Source organism: Centruroides vittatus, unplaced genomic scaffold, assembly GCF_030686945.1.
Source record: "Centruroides vittatus isolate TY-2023 unplaced genomic scaffold, ASM3068694v2 contig_549, whole genome shotgun sequence".
Classification (NCBI taxonomy): domain Eukaryota; kingdom Metazoa; phylum Arthropoda; class Arachnida; order Scorpiones; family Buthidae; genus Centruroides; species Centruroides vittatus.
The window spans coordinates 99682-121597 of NW_027122325.1; the positions used below are offsets into that span (position 1 = coordinate 99682).

The window sequence follows — 21916 nt, forward strand, 5'->3', positions numbered from 1 at the left end:
GGGTCCACAACAAGAGTAAGGAGCTCATGGAGTGATCAATTCTTTTCCTGTAGACATTGGTTTGCACCAGGGCTCAGCTCTGAGCTCTTACCTGTTTGTCTTGATGAGGGATATGCTGACAGGAGACTTACAAGATAAAATACCATGGTGTATGATGATTGCACATGATATTGTGCTTATTGATGTGAACAAGGACAAATTACACTAAGTTAAAAAAAAGTGGAAGGAAAAGGCTTAAAGATTAGTAGAAAGAAAACAGAATATATGAAATGTGCTTTTGGGGAAGGTGCTTCTGAGAATGAAGTTCATGTGAAAATTGAAGGAGTGAGAGTGAAAGATTCAGATATTTGGGGTCAGTACTCCAGCAAGATGGAGTGATTGATGAAGATATAAGTTTTAACTGGTTGGACTAAATGGAGAGGGGCTAGTGGAGTACTTTGACAGAAGAATTCCTCCAAGATTAAAAGGAAAATGTTATAAAATGGTTGTTAGGCCTTGTATTGTATGGTTTCAGAGTACAGTAATGCCTCGGTTTTTGTTAACTTCGGTTATAGTCGGTTTCAGGTGGTTTCATCAAATTTTTTTGCGAAAAATTTGTCTTTGATTTTGTCAGCATGCTCAAGTGATCTTGCTGCTAATTTTGTGAAAAGAAAGGGCGACCCACACGTTTTCCAGCGCAGTGTGCATTATCTTTCGTTGTGTAAACATTACCCTGCAATGGCCCACCATTGGCCAATGGTTCCATTCCCTCAACACTGGGAGTTCGGTTGTGGGTTTGTGCTTCGTCAGGGTGGGCTGGCCACGTAAAGTTTTCCTGGTTTTCTCCACATCTGTAACGCCTGAAGAGGGGCCCGTTACCCTTAAATGGATTTCCCAGAAGGCATTATTTCCCTTGATACGACCGTCATAAACACATACAACTACTATTACATGACAATTACGTCACACTTTACCATGGGGAGTGATATAGGCTAGGAGGTCATGTCCAACTAGCTTCTACAAGACAAGACATTACCCCACATGTCTAGCCAAACAATTCCATTGATTTCCTTTAAAATAATTTTTTATATTAATTTCTTATTGCTTCTAGTATTTAACGCTATATTAATTCTCTATAAAATGTGTTTTTGGTGTGTATTTTGGAGTGTCTAGAATGAATTAATTGGATTTACATTGATTCATATGGAAATAATTGCCTCGGTTTTTGTCGGTTTTGGATTTCGCTGATTGTTTTCAGACAGATTATCGACGAAAACCAAGGTATCACTGTACTAAGCTTTGAAGAAAGTGCAGTACAGAGAATTTATGTTGCAGAAATGTAGATGCTGACATGGATGAGTTGTCATAAGGAAAGACAAAGCAAGGAATAGTTATATCAGGGAAAACATTGTGGAGATAGAAGAAAAATTGAAGGAAAATTGACTGAGGTAGTTTGGGCATGCTGAATGACAATCAGAAACAGCCCCAGTATGAAGAGTCCTGGGAAGGAGAAAGGAGGAGAGGAAAACCTAGATGTGGAATGAGACCCTTAAACATGACAGAGGAGTGCAGTGTCTGTGGAAATTGCTTTAGACAGGAGAGAATGGAAGAGAGAGGCTTGAATTTCTAACCCAATATAGTTGAGAAAAAGTGAAGAAGTTTAATATAAAAATTTGTTCAGCATTGGTGGGAGTGTCATTATTGAAAACAAATTTGCAATAAAATGTGACTTACAAGTAAATTTAAGTCAAATAAGAAATATATAATACTTTTTTAGATATCTTGGTTTTTAAGGTATCAATGTAGGTATCAAGGATTCATAAACAAAACAATTAATAGCAAATTGTCTTGACTAAGAAAATGAAGAGTTACGTTTATTATACTATGGTTCTTTTAATCGTATGTTTTGTGGCAAGAATTTTTACTGAGTATTTTTGTAATAATAAATATTGTTCAGACTTAGTTGTTTGATGGAAATTATATATCAATTATTTATTAAAAATATCTCTGCAAAAATTTGTTACTTATTTTTGCAGATATTTTTATTACATTGCATCATGCCTGCATTAATAACCATCCACAATGCATTGTGACATTTTTATATTGACAGATTGTGTTTTGATTGATTATTAAAAGAATATCAAGACAAATTTCGTTTTATGGTCTTACTGAATATGCCAAAAGCATTTTGCACATTTTTGAAAAAGCCACAACACACAATTTGAATTGTGGCCAGATCTGAGAAATCAGAACGTGCTATGATCAATGTTTTTTGCTACTGAAAGTTTTTGGTCTTTGAGTCTAACATACATATAACAATTTACTTATTTATAGCAATCAAACTGTTTTTTTTCCCCATCTTATAACTTTATAATATAAAATCCCTGAAGTCTGATATTCCTCTAAATTTCACTCTAATTAGAATCGGTAAGTATCTGTATAATAATAAGCCTATATTTGTACAATTGTAAACTTTTTGCCAAATGTTGAATAGATTTATGCAAAGTATTATTGGAAAACAATGCTGTGTATTATGATTTATATTATTTAATAAATTACTTTGAAACAAAATATATAAATTTGTTTAAATATATGAAAAGATAAACAGCTTATTTAATACTTGTATCTGTCTTTTTACTTATTTCAGTTAACTTGTCTTATTATAATAAAGCTAGATTTAATCATCTAAAATTTTTAATTAAAACTAAAATTTTAATGAAATTATGTAAACCTAAAATAGAAAGAATTTACACTTCAATCTTACTTAACTTTAACATTATATTTTTATAAAATTTAATTTGATATTTTAATTTGAATTTTATTTTAGTTTAATTTGAACTTAGAATAGTATAACACGATGATGTAAGACTTGGAGCTGTAGAGACTATATTCTTTGATTTTTCAAATTTTATTGTATTTGCATTAATATATTGTTTATTGTATTATTTGTATTTTTGACAAATTGAGTAAGTATTAAATAAAAAGTATCTTTTTATTCAGATCACGATCAAAATCTCCTGCAAAAATAGAAACAGAACCAGAGGAACCATTTGATGATACACTTGTGGCATTAGATAAATGTGAGTACCTATCACTTAATTCAAACTTTGCAGTATTTTATTATATAAGATGATATTCTTAAATATTTCAAACTTATTTAGTTGTAAATGAAAAATATTTGGTATTTTCAGCACTTTATATTTTGTTTTCAATGTCATAATCAAATAATGGTTTTTTTGATTATTGTAAGACTAATTTTGTCAAATGTGATATATCATCAAGAATTAGGAATACCACTATTACTACCAAAAAAGTACTAAACATAAATACTGTTTTATGGGAGTCAACAAACAAAAACATCAAATATAACCCAAATACTTCAAAGACAAAAAAAATTACATTTATTTTCAAGAGAGTTTGATTATTAAATAATAAAAAATGCCTGGAACTGGATGTAGTTTTGTCTTAAAGTCCAGAATCCAATATTTTACACTGAAAATTCCTTTCCTAAGCTGAGTAAGAGAAAAAAAATCTTTGCTTCTGTTTTTATTTCTGTATAATCATTATTTGTTATGAATTTGAGGATTTCCCTTTAAATATTTTTTAATAAAATTATTTTATTTTATTAAATTACACAACTTAACCTTAAAATTCTGGTAAGTAACTTTAATAGACAAATGTTTTCAATCTAATAATAAAATTGACTTCAGGTCCTTTAACATCCAATTATGGAATGTAAAAACGAGCAATGATGTATTACAAAAATAGAGAGGAAAAATTTAAAAATATACAACTTTCACAATATTTTACAACTAAAGTAATCATTTAACATACAAGAGAATTATTTTAACGTTGACGTCTAACAACAGTCCATTTAGCAGTAATGTTACGAAAAGGTTGAGTTTGGATAATACAATGACGTTTTACAAAATGGAAATCATTTCCACAAATAATTACAAGTAAAATTTATTGTAGTGCAATGCATTTAAAAATTTTTTTATCCTATAAAATTATATTGCACACAAACACATTCGTTACATAGAGGAGGTCGATCACTGGTATCAAAAATGCCACCATCATTAGGAAAGTCCACCAAATAGAGCATATTAGAGCGCTTGAATCATTTGAGATTTTCATATCTGAAATGAAAGGTGTGTGATGTATGTATTAACTTCAGGGAAGGAAAGAACATGTATGCCTGGCAAGCCTTTTATGACATACAACCATGATGTAAAGTTTGTCTGTTAAAGTTACTTACTGGAATTTTAAGGTTATAATTTATCTTTTATATGCTTCCAGTTTTGTAAAGAAGAAGAAAAATTTTATTTCATTATTTTGAAAATAGAAGTAACCCATTTCTGATTTTTTTTTATAGATAATTCTGACTTAAATTTGCAAATAGATAAAACACGTTATTCTGCTCAACCTTTGACTACTGCTGGTTTCCCATTTATGTGGGCAGGAGCCAGAGCATCATATGGAATAAAGACTGGCAAAGTTTGTTTTGAAACAAAGGTATGATACATTAAGTATTAATTTTTTATAAACTATTTTGTTGATATGTAATCTTGTTGGTTTTTAAAATTTTTTATGAAGTCTATTTATTATTATTGTAACTCATTAGACTCTTACAAGATTGTTTCCACATAGCAAAAATGGAGACTTTTTTAAAATTATATTTTAAGAAATTTAATTCATATATCTGAATAATTTGGCATTTTTGCATATTTGAGATGGAGCATTAGCAAAGCTCTTGTGTGTCTTATAGAATAGAGATTGTTCTCAAAATTTGAAGGGTCAATTTTGATAAAACTTTGAGACGAGGAATCTAAAAATGTAATGCAAAATGTTATCCTATAAATTTATTTTTAAGATATGGTGTGGTTAAATTGGTAACGCTCATTTTCCTTGATGCAATTAAGTGTTCTTAATGGAATTTAGGGGAAATCTAAAAAAAAAATATTGTACATTCTTAATGGAAAGTGGGTGCAATAAATGAACAGAACAGATGAGTTGGATCATCTTTTTGTAGTCAAGTGCAATGATATACTCTTCTGTGGCTTGAAAGGATAAGGATTACAAGCCCTGCATGGTAGGCAGGGCTTATTCTAAGGTTTTTTCTTCACAAATAACAGTTTTGTTTTGGCCAAGCTGATAAATTTTAACATTAATAAGCTGTTTGAAAAGACACAAATGAAAAATAAGGACAACACAAATGTTATAGCAGTATAATCATTTAATTTCAGTCATCATTCAATGTTAATTGTTAGATGTGCATACTGCCTCTGCGTGTGATATAATTTATTATATGATTAATGCTCTGGTTGATACTTGAGATGGGCAGGGTCATCAGAATGGTGTAAGATAAATGCTTTATGAAATTCAATTTGAATATTGTTATGAGTTGCGAAACTAGCCAGCTCCTCTGTTGGTCCTTATCATTTCTGATCCTTGAATGATAATACAGTGAAACCTCGCTTAATGAGCATAATTCATTCCAGAATCTTGCTCATAATGTGAAACACTAGTTAAGCAAAACAATTTTTCTTATATAAATTAATGTACAATATGATAATGTGTTCAATGCCGAAAAAAATACTCAAATATTTTATGTATGATGTTTATTCAAAGAAAATTATACAATATACATTGTTAATGAGCACGAATCATCATCATCATCATTTCATCTAGCATGGAATGAACCAACCTGGAATTTGCAGAAAACAAAAAAAAATCACAGATAATATGTCTGATAAACATGCCAAACGATATGCCAAATTCTTGGGCTATGTAAAGGCTACAATTAAATATTAAAAATTAATTAATTTACCTATAGGTAGAAAATTATTCTGTATCTCTCATTAAATTTAATAATGAAAAATAATTTTTAATTTAAACATTTCTAAAATTTAATTTGGAATCAGTCATTAACTTTTGGCTGATCTTAAAGTTCTAAAGATGGGTGAGAATGGTGATAGAATTATTAAATGACAATATTTTATTCAGTTATATAACTTACAGAATAAAGGTCTTTGTGTATCAAATAAACTAAAATCATATATTGAATGGTGGAGACAAAAAATGAAGATAAATATAACAGCACAGACATTAAGTAGATCTGTAAGTAATTCTGCTTTTATATAGATCTGTAAGTAGTCTGCTTTTATATTTTGTAAAGAAAATTGTGTAGAAACCTTTATTAATGTTGATTCAACTTCTGAATTCACATTGAAAGTAAATGACACATTTGACCTGCTTAATTCCTCTCACCCAGTGGGGAGATGGACAAAGAGTCCAGTCACAAACAGAAACAAAAACCAATGTTTGAAAATTATTAATAAAGGAATTGATTATTTTAGTAAACTGAATGATTGTAAAAATTTTCCACTTGAAAAAGGAAGAAGGAAGATTCCCAATAATTGATCTAATAATTGATTTAAAAAATATAGAACAAATTAATATGTTTGGAGTGAATTTTTTATAATTTGTGTTAACTATTCAGGGTGTCTCAAAAATGTACTGACAAACTTTTAGGGGAGGTAGATAACCTCTAAAGGAATGAGAATTGCATAGGAACCCATAACGGAAACTTCAGGTGAAAGTGGTGGTAGAGGTAGAAGATCTGGAAAGGCACAAGACGATGATTAATGGGAAACATTTATTGGACATAATTAGTACAAATAGCAATAAAACTTGTATGCTTAACATGTAATGTTATGTTGATTATATTAAAATTAATTTCTGTTTAATAAAATTATAATTTTTCATTTGTAAAGTTTTTTTAAAAATCTGGAAAATTTTGCTAAAAAATGTAATTTTATGAAATAATATAATAGAATTACGATCAATTTTACAGAATACATTTGTAAAAAACAACTTTGTTGATTTTATCTAAATTGCAAAATATATTCAGTTATCATTAACTTAAATTTAGCCAACAGATGGAGTCTACCGACTGTCATGGCTTCCACACTTCAATTTGCTTCAACTGTAGTAACCGGGTTAGCACTCTGTTATTCTATCTTGTTGAGCAGCATAACTGCCTGCCTTTAGTCAAATTAATTAATTTCTAATATTTAATTTTAGCCTTTACATAGTCCAGAAATTTGGCATATCGTTTGGCATGTGTATTGTATAATAAGCTATTGTTGTTGCTGTTTATATATAATATGTCTGAACACAAGTTTGGAAAAATATGTGATCACAAGTGACACTAAGTTGCTAGCAGAATGAGTGCTAAACACAGACTGATGGAGTATACACACAATCCCGGACTTGCCCTCTACTCTTCATTCATTATGCAAAACATTGCTCGTTAAGAAAGTCATTTTTTTACAATTTGTCTTGCTCGTTATGCAAGGTTCCACTGTACTATTGGCCTCTGTGAATTGAGCAAGAAAGCTTTCTCCCAAGTACACTTTATTGACATTGATGTCACCTTACAACACAGGCAGTTGTTAACAAATGAGTTTCAAAAGAGTCTTATTTAATGCTCTTCATCTCCACACTGTCCATATAATTCTTTACTTGTAAGATTGTCGCTTTTAAGGCTCTTATATAAGGAGGGCTTATTTGCATCGTTCATCAACGTAGGCTAGGGAAGAACAACTTCAATATATATGAAGTATAGCCAAACAGTATGTATTTTCTAAAGATCTGCTTGCTGGAAATCTACCCCATCTCTGTACATGATCACAAGGTAAACCACTCATGCAAGTACCAAGTGTATAAGCGTAAATCCGCTGTTCTTTAGTCAGAAAAACACGTTTTTTTCATAGAAAGCAAAAACAAATTTATTCAAAGTACTTTCCCTCACTAGCAACACATTTTTTCCATCTCTTGGGCAATGTGTGGATACCATGCCAAAAAAATTCCTTCTCTTTCGAGGCAAACCACTCCATTTTTGGACATCTTCGTAAGAATTGAAGTGCCGCTTAGCAAGCGCATGGCCCATCGACGAAAACAGGTGATAGTCAGAAGGAGCCAGGTCTGGTGAATAAGCGGGATGGGGTAGCACCTCCCAGTTGAGTGTCTCCAAGTAGTTTCGGACCAATGTTGATGCGTGCGATTGTGCGTTGTTGTGGAGGAAAATCAGCTTGTCATGTCTTTGCTGATAATCTGGCCTTTTTTCATGCAGAGTATGGTGCAATTTGATCAGTTGTTGGTGGTAGTGTTGGGCATTGACAGTTTCACCATGTTTCAATATCTCATAGTAGACAACACCCTGCTGATCCCACTAAATGCACAGCATTGCCTTCTGTCCGAAGCGATTTGGTCTTGGGGAAGATGTTGATGGTTTGCCTGGATCAACCCATGATTTCTTGTGTTTAGGATTCTTGAAATATATACATTTTTTTGTCACCAGTTAAAATTCGATGAAGAAATGACTTTCTTTTTTGTCTGGCAGGCAATATTTTGCATGTGTTTTGGCGTCACTTCATCCGCCTATCGTTTAATTCATGCAGCACCTGTTTTCTAATCTTTTGAATTTTTCCCATGGCACGTAAACGCATGGAAATGGCTGGTTGAGTAACACCCAATTATTAGCATTTTTTGCGATTGGGTATCGTCTTTGTCCAAAAGAGCCTGCGATTGATGGTCTTCAACCTTCCTGGGCCAATTTTCACACTTGCCGCTCAGGTCAAAATTGCCGTCTTTGAACTGACGAAGCCAATCTCTGCATGTGGTTTCCGATAAAGCACTGTTGCCATAGGCCTCCACAAGCATTCAATGTGCTTTGGCAGCCAATTTCTTTAAATTGAAGCAGAAAAGCAGAGCTTGCCGCATATGCTCTTTTTCTTGCACAAAACTAGACATGATTACCAAAGGAAAAATGTATGTGTTATATGGAATTGCTGATGATGTGCACTGATTAATGTTGACAGATGTCAAAATCAAAAAAAAAAGTATGGCATCTCCATGGTAGCTTAATACGCCCACTAACGTCATCTATTAGTAGACAGCGGAATTAAGCTTGTACATCTAGTATACTGGTGTCACAGCTATCTCCCTGAACATGAGTATTATGATAACTACTTTTTAACCTTTTACCGGTGTGTAATCCCTCTTCATCCAAACTCGTAACACAATTAGGTGTATACAAACGTTGATTCTTCCTCAAGTAATACGAATTTCGTTGGAACTGCCGTTTGAATCACTTCAAATTTGTTGAAATTATGTTCGAAATCATGTTTCCCGTTTACGTAATACTGACACATGCGCATTAGTTGACCAACTCGGCTAACATAAACTATCATTCATAAGGGCCTTCCACGTTAGTGAAAGCGTAATCTCATCCTTATAATTAATGCACCGATTTTCCTTAAGGCTGGCTAGGTATATGGTGGCTGCCTCCAGCCATTTGATATGTTGTGGGTGCTGTGTGATGCAGATAATTCTGGCTTTATCTAATTCAGAGTGTGAACATCAGGATCAGATGCGTACATTGCCAGCACTGTTATGTTTGTTTGCTTCTGAATACTTGTGGCGTGCTCTTTAAGTCTAATCTCGAGATCATTTGGTGGAGCCCACATATAGAAGGTTTCTGTCCCATCTGCTATCCATAAGCGGAACGGTGTAGACTCCAGCCAGCTTATCTCTATTCGGTTCATCCTTTCTGTTGGTCAAGATGTTAAATAATGTCATGCATCTTCTGTACGCTTTTCTGCTACATCTATTTGTGTTAAGAGTTTGGACGAAGAGGGATTACACACCGGTAAAAGGTTAAGAGGTAGTTGTAGAGGTAATTATTATTTTCCGGTGTTGAGGTGGAGTTTAGTATGAGTATTATGGAACATCAGTATATAATGGTCTTTACACCACAGCACTGGCTAGTTTTAAAACTGATAACAATGTTCAAATTGAATTTGACAAGGCATGTATCTTAAACCATTCTGACAACACCACTCATCTCAAGTATCCTTAAACCATTCTGACAACCCCACTCATCTCAAGTATCCTGAACAAATAGTAAAATACAAGGCCTTCAAAAGGGAGACTCTGGTTAATTATAAGAAGATTGACTCTATTTTTGCTGAATGGGCTGTATTTCAAGCATTGTTTGAGTTCACATAGCTCTTCTAAGTAATATCTTACAATATAGAACAAATAGTAAAATATATATCTTTTATATTTTGTAATTGATTCATTCATTGATCCAATAAGTTACTTTTGCTCTGTGCATGCACATATTCATGACTGTTTCAATTTTTACATTGTAATTGTGTTCTAAAAATAGAACACAACTACAAATTTAAAAATTTTCTTGTTTATGTAGTAAATTTGTTTATAGTAAAATTTAGTTTATAAATATTGAATATACTGCTTTGTGTTTTTTCAAATGTTATGAGGTTGTCAATTTACATAATGAGCTAGAACAGTCAATAGCAAAAAAATTCCACTTAGTCATGTTTTGCATTTTAAACAATGATAACTTTTCTTCAAATATATTTATAAAATATATTATTTAATATGAATTATATTAATTCAATAGAAAATTTTTCAAAATTTTTGAATATTTGTAGGTTGTAAAACATCTTGATGTGAATCTTCCTGCTGATGAACCAAATCCTCATGTTGTACGTGTAGGATTTTCTACAGAGAAAAGTTCTATGCAGTTAGGTAGGTTGTTAAAATAACTTTGATGTTAATATTATTACAAAGTAATTAAACAGTAAGAAAATATAAATGTTATACTGAAATAGATAATTATTGATTATTTATATATATATATATATATATATATATATATGACATTACTACTACTATTTTTAATTTTAAGTAAACAAAGTGTTTAATTTTGGAACTGTTAAGTCGCTTAATTTAATGGGAAAGCAGAGTTGCAATTCTCAGAAACTTACCTATTTCCAACATTGTGGAGATAGTGTTCCAAAAAGAAATTATCTAGGATTGTTTTACTTGTTCTCTAAAGATGCTTCATAAATAATGACATCTTTTGAGGAAAGTTCGATAACATTTGATTAAAATTCAATAGCATAAATTTATTGTGTTAATTAAATAATTTTTAATTTAAATTTTATTTTGTTGTTGCTAATTTTTTAGCACATTTCAAAGTAGTGGAGAAGTGCTTATGTTAGGAGTTTTGTCCATCTGTGAGATTTTCATGCACATGTGCAATTAGGACTTTTGTCCATCTATCAGATTTCCACACGCATGTGCAATGATTTCACTTTTGTTACCTATATGTTATGTTCCATTCCATCCTTTCGATTGAAACATTCGATTCAAATGTAAAAATTACACTTACAACTTCAGCCTAAACTTGATCAGCAAGAAATTTCCAACATTAGGCTCAGGAGTTACCTAAGTCTTATGTTTCATTCAATCCATTTATTGCACAACAACAACTTGATGTATTTCCTTATTAATTTTTAGCAGGCTCCACTATAGTCATTTAATTTATTTATTGCGCATGTCTTTGTGCATGCACAATGACTTCACTTTCGTTATTTAAGTGTTATTTTCCATTCAATCCATTCTTTGCTTGTGTCCATGTGCATGCGCAAAAGGAACTGGACATTTACGTTTACGGTAAGCTATAGTAAAAACTACTCTGTTAGTATATTGTATTAAATTAAATTTTATAATAAATTTAATATAATAATAATGAATATATTTTTAAGAAATATTTGATTTGCTTTTTCAGAGCATGCTATCAGATAGGTTTGACCAGTTTTGTTTGAAATTATCATGATTATGATTTAATATTTTCATTAATAGTTCATTAAAAGTTTGTACAATGTCGCATTGTTTGTTACTCTGACAAGAGCAGAGTCAGATGTTTGTTCTTTGATTTGAAAGAAACTTGGTGTAGTCCTAAACACAAATAACTCCTCATCCAAATTATAGGACCTACTTCTGCAGCATATCCAAAAAACAGGCCTCTGAAAATTCAGCATTTAGCTTTATAAGACTGAAAGTTTCATGTGTCCTTGGAAAGGCAATAACTGAATGAATAAGACACTAGGCACTGGAACTGTTTGATATAGGATTGAGCTTTTAAATTTTAGTTTTGTTTGTGTAACAATTATTTCATTATTTTATGGTATCATTAGCATATTACGATATAATGTATATTTTATATGGACATGTAATGTGACATTGGTTTATCATTAACCGTTTCTTCACGAGAGTACCGAACAGTCTGTACCCCCCATTGTTAAGCAAAACTTCATCGATACCGATTCGTAGGCACCCTAGTAAAAATTGATTTTTTATAAAATTTATTGACAACAGAAGTCAGCACTTGACGACAGCATCTTGTCTATCGTCTGTTTCACATATTTTTGTCCAGGTGGTGTTTTGTTGACTTAAAAATTTTAATTAATGCTTTTTTTTCCTTAAGTTATTTTTTCCTGATAATTTTTTATTTCATTTTTAGCATATTAATGCAATAATATTACTATAATAAGTTTCTTCATGCTATAATAAGTCAACATGTTATAAATATTCAAGTTGTGACCTTCAGTTCTGACATTTTATGTATTTTTTATTTTTATCTAAAATATCAGCAAATGTCACATGTATTACTACTGGTAATCATATGTTTATTACACAAATTTATATTCTTGTTTGATGTGAAGTGAATAAAGTATATTAGTTCATTATGTTAGTTGATAGCAGAATAAAGTTCTGATTTCAAACAAATGTTTGATAATTTCACAATGAATAAACCTACATGCATAAATGTTAGAATATTGTTTTGTACAACTTAATATATGTGTTTCTGGCTCAATGCCAGCAAAAAATTAGGTATCTAGACAATGTTAATTTTGACAAAAAGTTACAAATTATCAAATTTAAATGTCAGTTCTGATATATTATTTTTTTGCTTATAAATTTTTCTAATAAAATGTATTGAAAAATATTGTATTTAAAACTAAAGATACAGTAGAGCATCGATTATCTGACTCAACTGGGATTGGTCGGATAACTGAAAAAACGGATAACCGAAAAGTATGAAAAAATACATTATTAGTATAGTATATTCGTATATTCCCTGTAATTAGTGTATTAGTATATTGCTATTAATCTACTTTGTGTTGAATTTTCATCAACATTAACCCTAACAAAAATTTTTTTAAAATAGTAATTATCGCTATTGTATTGTTAAAAATTGTTTCTCTATTTTGCACAAAAGAAATACAGTACTGTACTGTATATTGAAAAATATAAAACAAAAAATATATATATTCGGGTTACATATTTTACATAAAGTAGGTCTATACATTAGAAAAAGAAGTCCAAAATTTTCTTCTGCTTCACAGCTGACACTTGTTTTTTTTGCTTCTAAATCTTGCACACGTTTTAAAAACAGCAATTGGATAGCATCGTTAAATAAAATTAAGCCTCGTTTAAATACTGGCCTCCCTTTCATGGTCGAGTCAGTGTTGCCAGCTAAATCACGCAAAAATTTAACAAAAATAATATTAAAGTACCCAAGACATAACCAAATATTGTAATGCCACATCACTAGCAGACATTTGAATTTGCCGACTAGAACGAGGTCGGTTAACCAATGTGACGGTTGATCGGGGGTCAGATAATCAATGCTCTACTGTATTACTAAATGTACGTGATTTTTTCATATGAATATAATGATAATTTGATTTTTGGTGAATTTTTAAAATAACATCACCTGACTGACCTATATTGCCTTAGGACAGAATACAAAATAAACATAAAGAAGATGGCAGTTGTAAAGGATTAACTTAAGCAATTGAGATTACAATAATTTAATTGAAAGATGCAGTGTTTTAGGTTTAAATTATCTATTTGAATGTTTATTTAAACATGAATATCGTTGATTACAATAAATCAATTATTAATTCAATATACATTATACCAACTATTAACTATAAATTTAAAATTATATCAGCTATTTGAAAAAATAAAAATTTTTGTAATTGTTTTCAAAGACATTGTAGTATTGATATAATTGTGTAAAAGTAATAAGAATAGAAGCTTTTATTTTATAGGTGAGGAAGCATTCACTTACGGATATGGTGGCACTGGAAAAATGTCAACAAAATGTGAATTTAAAGATTATGGCAGTAATTTTGGAGAAGGTGATGTTGTTACATCGTTTTTGGTAAGTTGGTTTTTAATTAAAAAATATTTTATAATGTTACTATTTTGCAGCTGAAGATAATCATTTTTTACATAAAAATAAAAGTAGAAACTTTAGTACATGCAACTCTTGTGTAATACAGTAGTTTGGTTCCTATAAGATCTTAGTTATTGAAAAACCATGTTATATGGATCTAAGAACCAGTGCAAAAATAAAATCAATATTTTAAAAGCCAAGGAAAATACATCATTTTTATTTTTATAACTGGAAATTAACTTTTATTAAAAATAGTAATAATAAATTTAAACTTACAAATTGTGATAGATATCACAGTTTTATATATACTTCATTTATATATACAGGCTATGACCATCTCATGATAAAACAAACTGCAGATATGACAGCTACATATTTCTACCCTTATTATGATGTGACTTAGTTATCTCTACCGACAGTGTTTTATCCATTCCAAGTATTGCCACTTTTCTGGTTTTGCATCATGTGTTCAGGCAAAGACCAAAATTGTTGGGGTTTAAGAAAATTTGCCAAATCATCAATAATTAATTATCTTTTTAATGATATAGCTGGTTTGAAAGCAACAAACAGAAAGTCTGATGATTTAATTAGCAAGTTATTTATAACATTCCAGAGTGCGAGCTCAGATACCAAGCTTTGAGGACAGCTTTTATTTAGGGAACATGTCCAAATTTAGCTTGGCTGTTTTATCTTTTAAGATATCCTTGAGCATGTAGAAAATATTTTTTGGTACTTTGATATCTCTGATAAGTTTTAAAATTGAGGGCCACTAGGCATTATCAAATGTACCTTTCATATCTAGAAATATTCAGAGACATCAATCTCTTCTTTCCTTGATATAAAGTAACACACAATTTAACAAGGGCACCCTCTATGGAATGCTGGAATGTGAAACCATATTAGTTATTTCTCAAAAACTTTGAGGTGAAAACTTTTTTCAAATAAAAAAAAGTATGGAAAATGGCAGCTCATGATACAGCTACTATTTGATAGAATGCATTATCTATGTAACCTGGTGTATGCCTATAATTCTAATTATTTTACTTATTTTATATCTCCCTTTGTTTGTATATGATCAGTTTATTTAGTTATAAAAATAATAATCAGTTTGGAAAATTTTAGTGTTTCATCAAACTCGAGTTTGATGACCCTGTTTTGCTTGATTTATTCAGAATGTGTTCTTAGAACCAATATTCAGAAAATGTTTACTTTCTAAAATACTAAATATGGAAAAATGTTGCTTTTTCTCTGACATTTTTAAATATAATAGATTTTTAATTGTAAGTTTTTAACTTTTTAAGTTAAAAATGAAGATAAACTTTTTTAGCTATAAAGTTCTAAAATATACTGTGTTCCTTTTGACTTTCTTTAATATCCTTTTTTTCAATTTTTGTATGAGAACTAAGTCTTAAATTGGTTTATTTATAGATTACATAGTAATGAATGATGAGAAGTAAAAAGTACTTTTCTCTCTCTTAAAAATTATATTGCTTTATACTTATGACTTACTTTGAGAATATGTAATATTAATGCAGCACAAGTAGTTCTAAACTTGTTAAATTTATTAAAATGTATATTTCTAATTTAAAAAAGCTTTTTTTAAAAACTGATCAGTTGAAAATTGAAAATAGTAGAGAAAAAAAAGTCATTTTTTATTACCAACTTAATACATCAAAATATGCTAGCTCTTTGCTAATTTGTTTTTAAACAAATTTCCTCACTAGGTTTTAAATTGGTATGTAGATACTTGAGTATTCAATTATCTGGAGAAAAGATATGTATCAAGATAAAAACAGAACTTTAGTGCAATGTATACAGTATACTTTTATAATACATAGAATACAATACATGAAGTCAAAATTGTTATATTCAAAAATTTTATATCTAACTGTATTGAATGGAATGATTGTCATTTATTAGCTGATGTAATTGAAATAAATATTTCCTTGAATACATTATTTATATTGCAATTATACTAATTTTTTTTAGAATATGGATGATGATCCAATACAGATAAGTTTTGCTAAAAATGGACAACATGAAGGTGTAGCATTTGAAATAACCAAAGAAGAATTAGAAGATCAAGCACTATATCCACACATTCTTACCAAAAATTGTTCCTTTGAAGTTAATTTTGGACAAAATGTAAGTTTATAAAAACAATTTGAAGTAACTGTTTAGATCAGTGTTTCTCAACCTCTAATGAATTGTTGCTCCCTTCACTTTGAAAAAAAAGTTTGTTGGGCATTAGCCTCAGCCCTCAAATTCGTATTGCATTGAATAGACTAGTAACTAGTAAAATGTTATTTGCTTAATTATTGTAAGATATAACGAGTAAAGTATCTAATTATTCTTAATATAATGTTTTACTATATTGCCAAAAAATTGCTTTTGCCCCCAAAATATAAATTGTTACTAATCGCCCCCCAACATGGAAATATCACCCACATGGGGGTGATATTGCCCTCGTTGAAACACTGATTTAGATGAAAAATTTTTTAAATTTGAATTTCAAGGTTAATTATTTTATTATGGCAATTAATATTTAACATTGTAACATGAATTTTTTCAAAACAAAGCTTCTAATTTTAATGTTTATTGTGCATTATGTTATTTTTAATTCATTTATTCTATTATATAAGAACAAAAGAATCTATCTTAATAACATTTGACTTTCTCCATTGTAAAACAAAATTGAAAGAAGAAAAAACAGTAAATGGTTAAAGATTGTTTTATAGAATTGAATTCGAAAGAGTTGCTATTTGAATACAAGACAATAGCAAATTACTTTATTTCATAAAGTAACTTATTACCTTAAAATGATTTGTTTTGTTCGGTAGAAATCTTTCATATGCTGGAAATTTTATTTATATTTAATATATGATCCTTGAAATTATCTTTAGTTTTGTAGTAAATAAATGGTTCTTACTAAAATTTTTAATGCATTAATGTTTCAAATTTCTAATATTTAGTTCATCTTTTGTATACATATGAAATTTTAACTTTCTGCTCTAGAGTTTTGAGAGATGATTTTTAGGGACTGAAAAAATATTTTGTACTATTCCACCATACTACTGTATATATGTTGTGCATAATGGAAGTTGATTGAGGGATCATAAATGTTTTTTCTCCGCCTCTCTCTCTGTGTATTGTCTTTTATTTTTGACATGCCATAAACCTGGTGATACTAGTTAATATAAGTCAAAATGGGAAGACAGTAAACAGGTACTTATCAGGTGAAATGTGGAAATATTTTAGCATATTAACATGCCACCTGTAATATGATATTTTCCATTTTTTTTCAGGCCACAATGAGAAAATTTGATATTTAATATTTTATTATGATATAAATAGAAGGGTCATTATATAACAGTCAGTAGAGTGAAGATAAAAAAAAAATATATCAAAACAAAAATAATCAATCCGGTTTCAGGCCATATGACTGGCCGTCATATGGCCTGAAACTGGAGACTATAAGACCGTGAAATATTTACTATTAATTACTTTATATGTAACAAAAGAGAATAATTAAACTAGTTTTCGATATTTTTTCCTTGTTTTAACTATTCACTATTAAAAAAAACGTTATCAGATGAAGTGGTTCGACCGCCGACTGTCGAACCCCTTCATGAGCCTCATGGGGTGATTCGACTGTTGGCAGTCAGAAACCAACTTCATAGACGTCTGTGAGAGGTCACCACTAGGATGTAAAACAACATCTTACGAAGCCAGGATAATTTAACCTTGAGTGAAACTACATTGGTTATAGCGATGTCAGGCGATGGCCGGCAGTTGGATGGCTCTGTGAGGCCTTAACTAGTATGATGGCCGGCACGTCTGATGGCAGTTAATGTGATAAGTAAAAATACCGAATGATGGTGTTTGCCCTTAAATATTGTGATGTTTGTTTGGGGATGTCTCCAATTCTCGAACCATGTTGAGTGAAACCATGTAGGAACTCTACGTTGTATGAGAGTTACCTGTACGTATGCAAAATGACTAACTTTTTTTCTGTTGAATGAATGAATGACACATTTTTTGTAAAAACTATCTGGTAACAAACAAGTTTGTATAGTCTTTCAATATTAACATTTCAGTGAAGCCAAGGAGCTTGCAGAAATGCTTTGATATATATAATTAAACTATTTGTTTGTCTTTAAATCACGTAGAAAAAAATTGGAAACTAAGCAATCTTCAGTGGGTTACAATCTCACTGTTTATGCCATAAGAATGAGTCCTTTTTGGATAGATTACATGAGTGATGATAAATGGATTGTCTTTGAAAACACTAAAGCTCAGGATTTAATAACAGAAAAGTTTGTTTGATGGAATACAGCTAGTATTATCTGTTATAATTCCTGTCACTGGTTGAATAATTATTGCAAATGTCTTTGCCCAGCTCCAAAATACCCTGCACTTGTTCATTACAAAAACTTTGTGTTTCAAGGAAATTCTTACCCTCATACTACATTGAGTAGTCTAAAGCCTGGACTCCACATTACCGGAATCTGCGACGTAATCGTAAAATGGAAAGCCAAACTGACAAAACTTTCAGTTTTGGAACGTTCAGTTGGACAGAAACAAGACTGAAAGCAGAGTTAAAAATTATTTAACTTTTCCGTTTTCGTTCTGCGCTTCTGTCGTGCTGCAACCAATAAAAACGCAAGGATTTGTGACGCGTAGTCACGTGTAGTTTGTTGTCGTAATGGCGGAAAGTGTAGCGAAAAGGACGAAGAAACAAATAGATTTGGAATTATTCATCGAAGAATTTAGAAAATACAGATGTCTGCACGACAAAAAATGTAAATAATTCAAAGATTATTAACAATTTCGTTGTTGATAAATGCAGAGAAAGCATAACGAAATCCGTAGCGTCATCCATGTTCGACTCTACGACAATTACAGAACTGATCAACAGATGGCGCATTTCCACGTAAAGTTCATTTCGATGCTAGTAGCGTCAAGGTAAAACGAAAACAGAACTGAAATGAAAACGCTGTATGTTTCAGTTCCGTTTCTGAGTTTCTGTTTTCAGGTAATGTGGAGTCCAGGCTTAAGTCAGGCTGCAAAACCTCGTTTTAGAAAGTCTAGCCACTTTCCATATTCTTCATTCACAGCACCATCCAATTATTAACTTTTCTTTGCCTTGGGCTACAGTTTGTGTAACCGACAATTTCAAAATTGAGAAATACTATAAACAGTGTTAGCGGATTTCTTTTCTTCACTTATAAAGATTGGGACTTATATCAAAATCGCATTTACAAACATGCATTTTGTTGAGAAAAGCTTATAGAGTTTGCTGACGTTCCTGAATAAAACATCTTTATTCATTTTTTACATATTACTTAATTTTACCCTCAAGAAACCATACACACTTTTTATTGTCTGGTAAATCTTGGAAATTATTATTTTAATGAATTAAAACTCAAAAAATGTAGATTATCATTATCAGGAAGTGTAGTTAGTGATAAACTTAAATTTTATTAAAAATAGAGTTGTTATTTCATATTTAAAAAAATTCATTTTAGTAATAACTTTTGAACTTATTTTTAGTGTTTTGTGCCTTTATAACAGATAAAAATATTCATTACTATTATTTTATTTGTAATGAATAATAATGAATATTTTTTTGTTGCTAATTTATGAATATATTTATTTTTAAGTTTACAAAATAATTATCGTCAATTTTTTTCAATGATTCAAATATATCAAATGATGATAACTGAGTTCTTCTTTCCCCAACTGAAAATTGTGAAGAAATTACAGTTCTGAAATGTGATCTTAAATACATGTTTACATTTATTGTTAAAAGAAATTATATTTATATATTTTTTTTTATTATTATATATAGGAAGAACCTTATTTTCCTTTACCTGAAGGGTATGAAGATTATCGATTTATCAGCACAGTTCCATTAGAAGAACGTGAAAGAGGAACAAAGCCACCAGAAAAGCGAGAGGATTGTGAGGTAGTTTTTATGATTAACTTTATATATTCAAACATGAGAATTTTTTCATAAATTAATAAGCTCTTGATTTTTATTTCTGGGAAAATGAATTGAAAATCTAATGTTAAAAAAAAAAACAGTTTAATCTTGTTAGTCTTACTCTTACTGGGAAAGCAAGGATATGTCAGAGAAGTTCTAATAGTTAGGGAAACACATTTGATGTATAGTTAGAAGAAAATAAAGGAATTTCCTATCAGTTTATGAATATTAGATTTGTACTTTGGAATGAAGGACTTTTTAAAACTAAAAATGTTTTATTATTTTATTATTATTATTTTTTAATGTTAAATGTATGTGCACAATATGAAGTCTTTGCCAAGTGATATTGTTTTGTTAAGTATGGATATGGAAATGAAATTTAATTGAATTAATTTAATAAGCATATCAACACTTGTTAGAATTTTTATCAATATTAACTTAATAATAACTTATTTTAAGTAGATTTGGAATTTGGAAGCAATTTGGAATATAACATTGTAATTTCATGTATATTGGTAGTTCTTCAGTAATGCTAATTCAAATATTAACCCATTCAAGGCCACATTAGAGTATACTTTGGGTAAGATTAGTGGCATCATTTGGCCAAACCCAATTTATACTTGTTTTCAATATAGTACATTTTTAACTGATAGATTGTGTTAATTTAGAAAAATCTGATGTTATCATTTTGACCCACCAGTTCTTTTAGCTGCTAATCTTGTCTTCAAAATGTTTTTGAGCATACTCAATCAGCATAAAGTGCTTTATGTTAGAGCTTGTAAAGAGAGTTTATTAAAAAATAGTGATTCGAACGACGAAGTGAACTAGCAATAAAAAATACAAATTTTTATATCTATACAGAAAAAAATTACTAACATGTTTCATATCTTCAGTGAAATAATTAATGAAAATATCACATAACAGATGTCATTATGGTGCCTTTATTTTGAGAAGAATCATACATTGTTGTCATGTAAGAATGTAAAATAAACTATTTTTACAAATAAAATAGTAAGTATGCATATAAAAATGGTATTATTATTATTTGTGAAAAGAAAATTAATATTTATAAATTTTAGAATAATGTGAGGCTTTACTCAATGAAAAATTTAGCTATGGCTTCCAGCAGGTGTTGGAAAACTCAGTTCTAACACCTGCAGGGAGCCACAGGCCAAATTTTTCATTGAGTGAAGCCTAACATTATTCTGAAATTTATAAATATTAATTTTCTTTCTACAAATAATAATAATGATAATACCATTTTTATATGCATACTATTTTATTTGTAAAAAAGTTTATTTTTACATTTTTATATGACAACAATGTATGACGGATTAAGCATTACCAATTTTGTTGAAAAGTGTGTAAAGGTTAACCGATATAGTTTCAGAAATGTTTATTTAAAAAAAAATAATTTTCAAAATTTTATATTTTAAAAGTAATATTTTCAGTTTTAAAAAGAATCAATAATTATTTTCAATGTAGATTTATTTATTTGACTTATAATTTAAAGATTGAATAGTGCATAATTTACTATATTTATATGAAGATTATAAAATTAGTTTAATTCTATTGATATAAATGCAGGCTATAAATTGTTTGATCTTATAGATGATGATGATTTGTAATAAAAACATGCTGGGTTTATCAGTAATGGGAAAGAGGATTGTTAACAGTGATGTCACACATTCTTTCAATGTATTAATCATCCAATTTTTTTATTGTCAAAATGCTTTATGAATTTTCCTTGCAAGAGTTCTTAGTGAGGTTGTTAATAAAAATGAAAATTATTATTATGAAAGACTAATGATATTTTTCAAATTATT

General features: G+C 29.8%; 1 protein-coding gene across 1 annotated transcript in view; it reads left to right on the forward strand.

Moving 5' to 3' along the window:
• Positions 1 to 21916, forward strand: part of LOC136978674 (heterogeneous nuclear ribonucleoprotein U-like protein 1) — a 100955-nt gene that overhangs the window by 45339 nt on the left and 33700 nt on the right. The window contains exons 7-12 of the mRNA XM_067274417.1: positions 2980 to 3059; positions 4355 to 4494; positions 10503 to 10599; positions 13977 to 14089; positions 16094 to 16249; positions 19956 to 20072. Of these exons, the coding sequence (XP_067130518.1) occupies positions 2980 to 3059; positions 4355 to 4494; positions 10503 to 10599; positions 13977 to 14089; positions 16094 to 16249; positions 19956 to 20072 (703 nt within the window). The remainder of the gene's footprint in view (positions 1 to 2979; positions 3060 to 4354; positions 4495 to 10502; positions 10600 to 13976; positions 14090 to 16093; positions 16250 to 19955; positions 20073 to 21916) is intronic.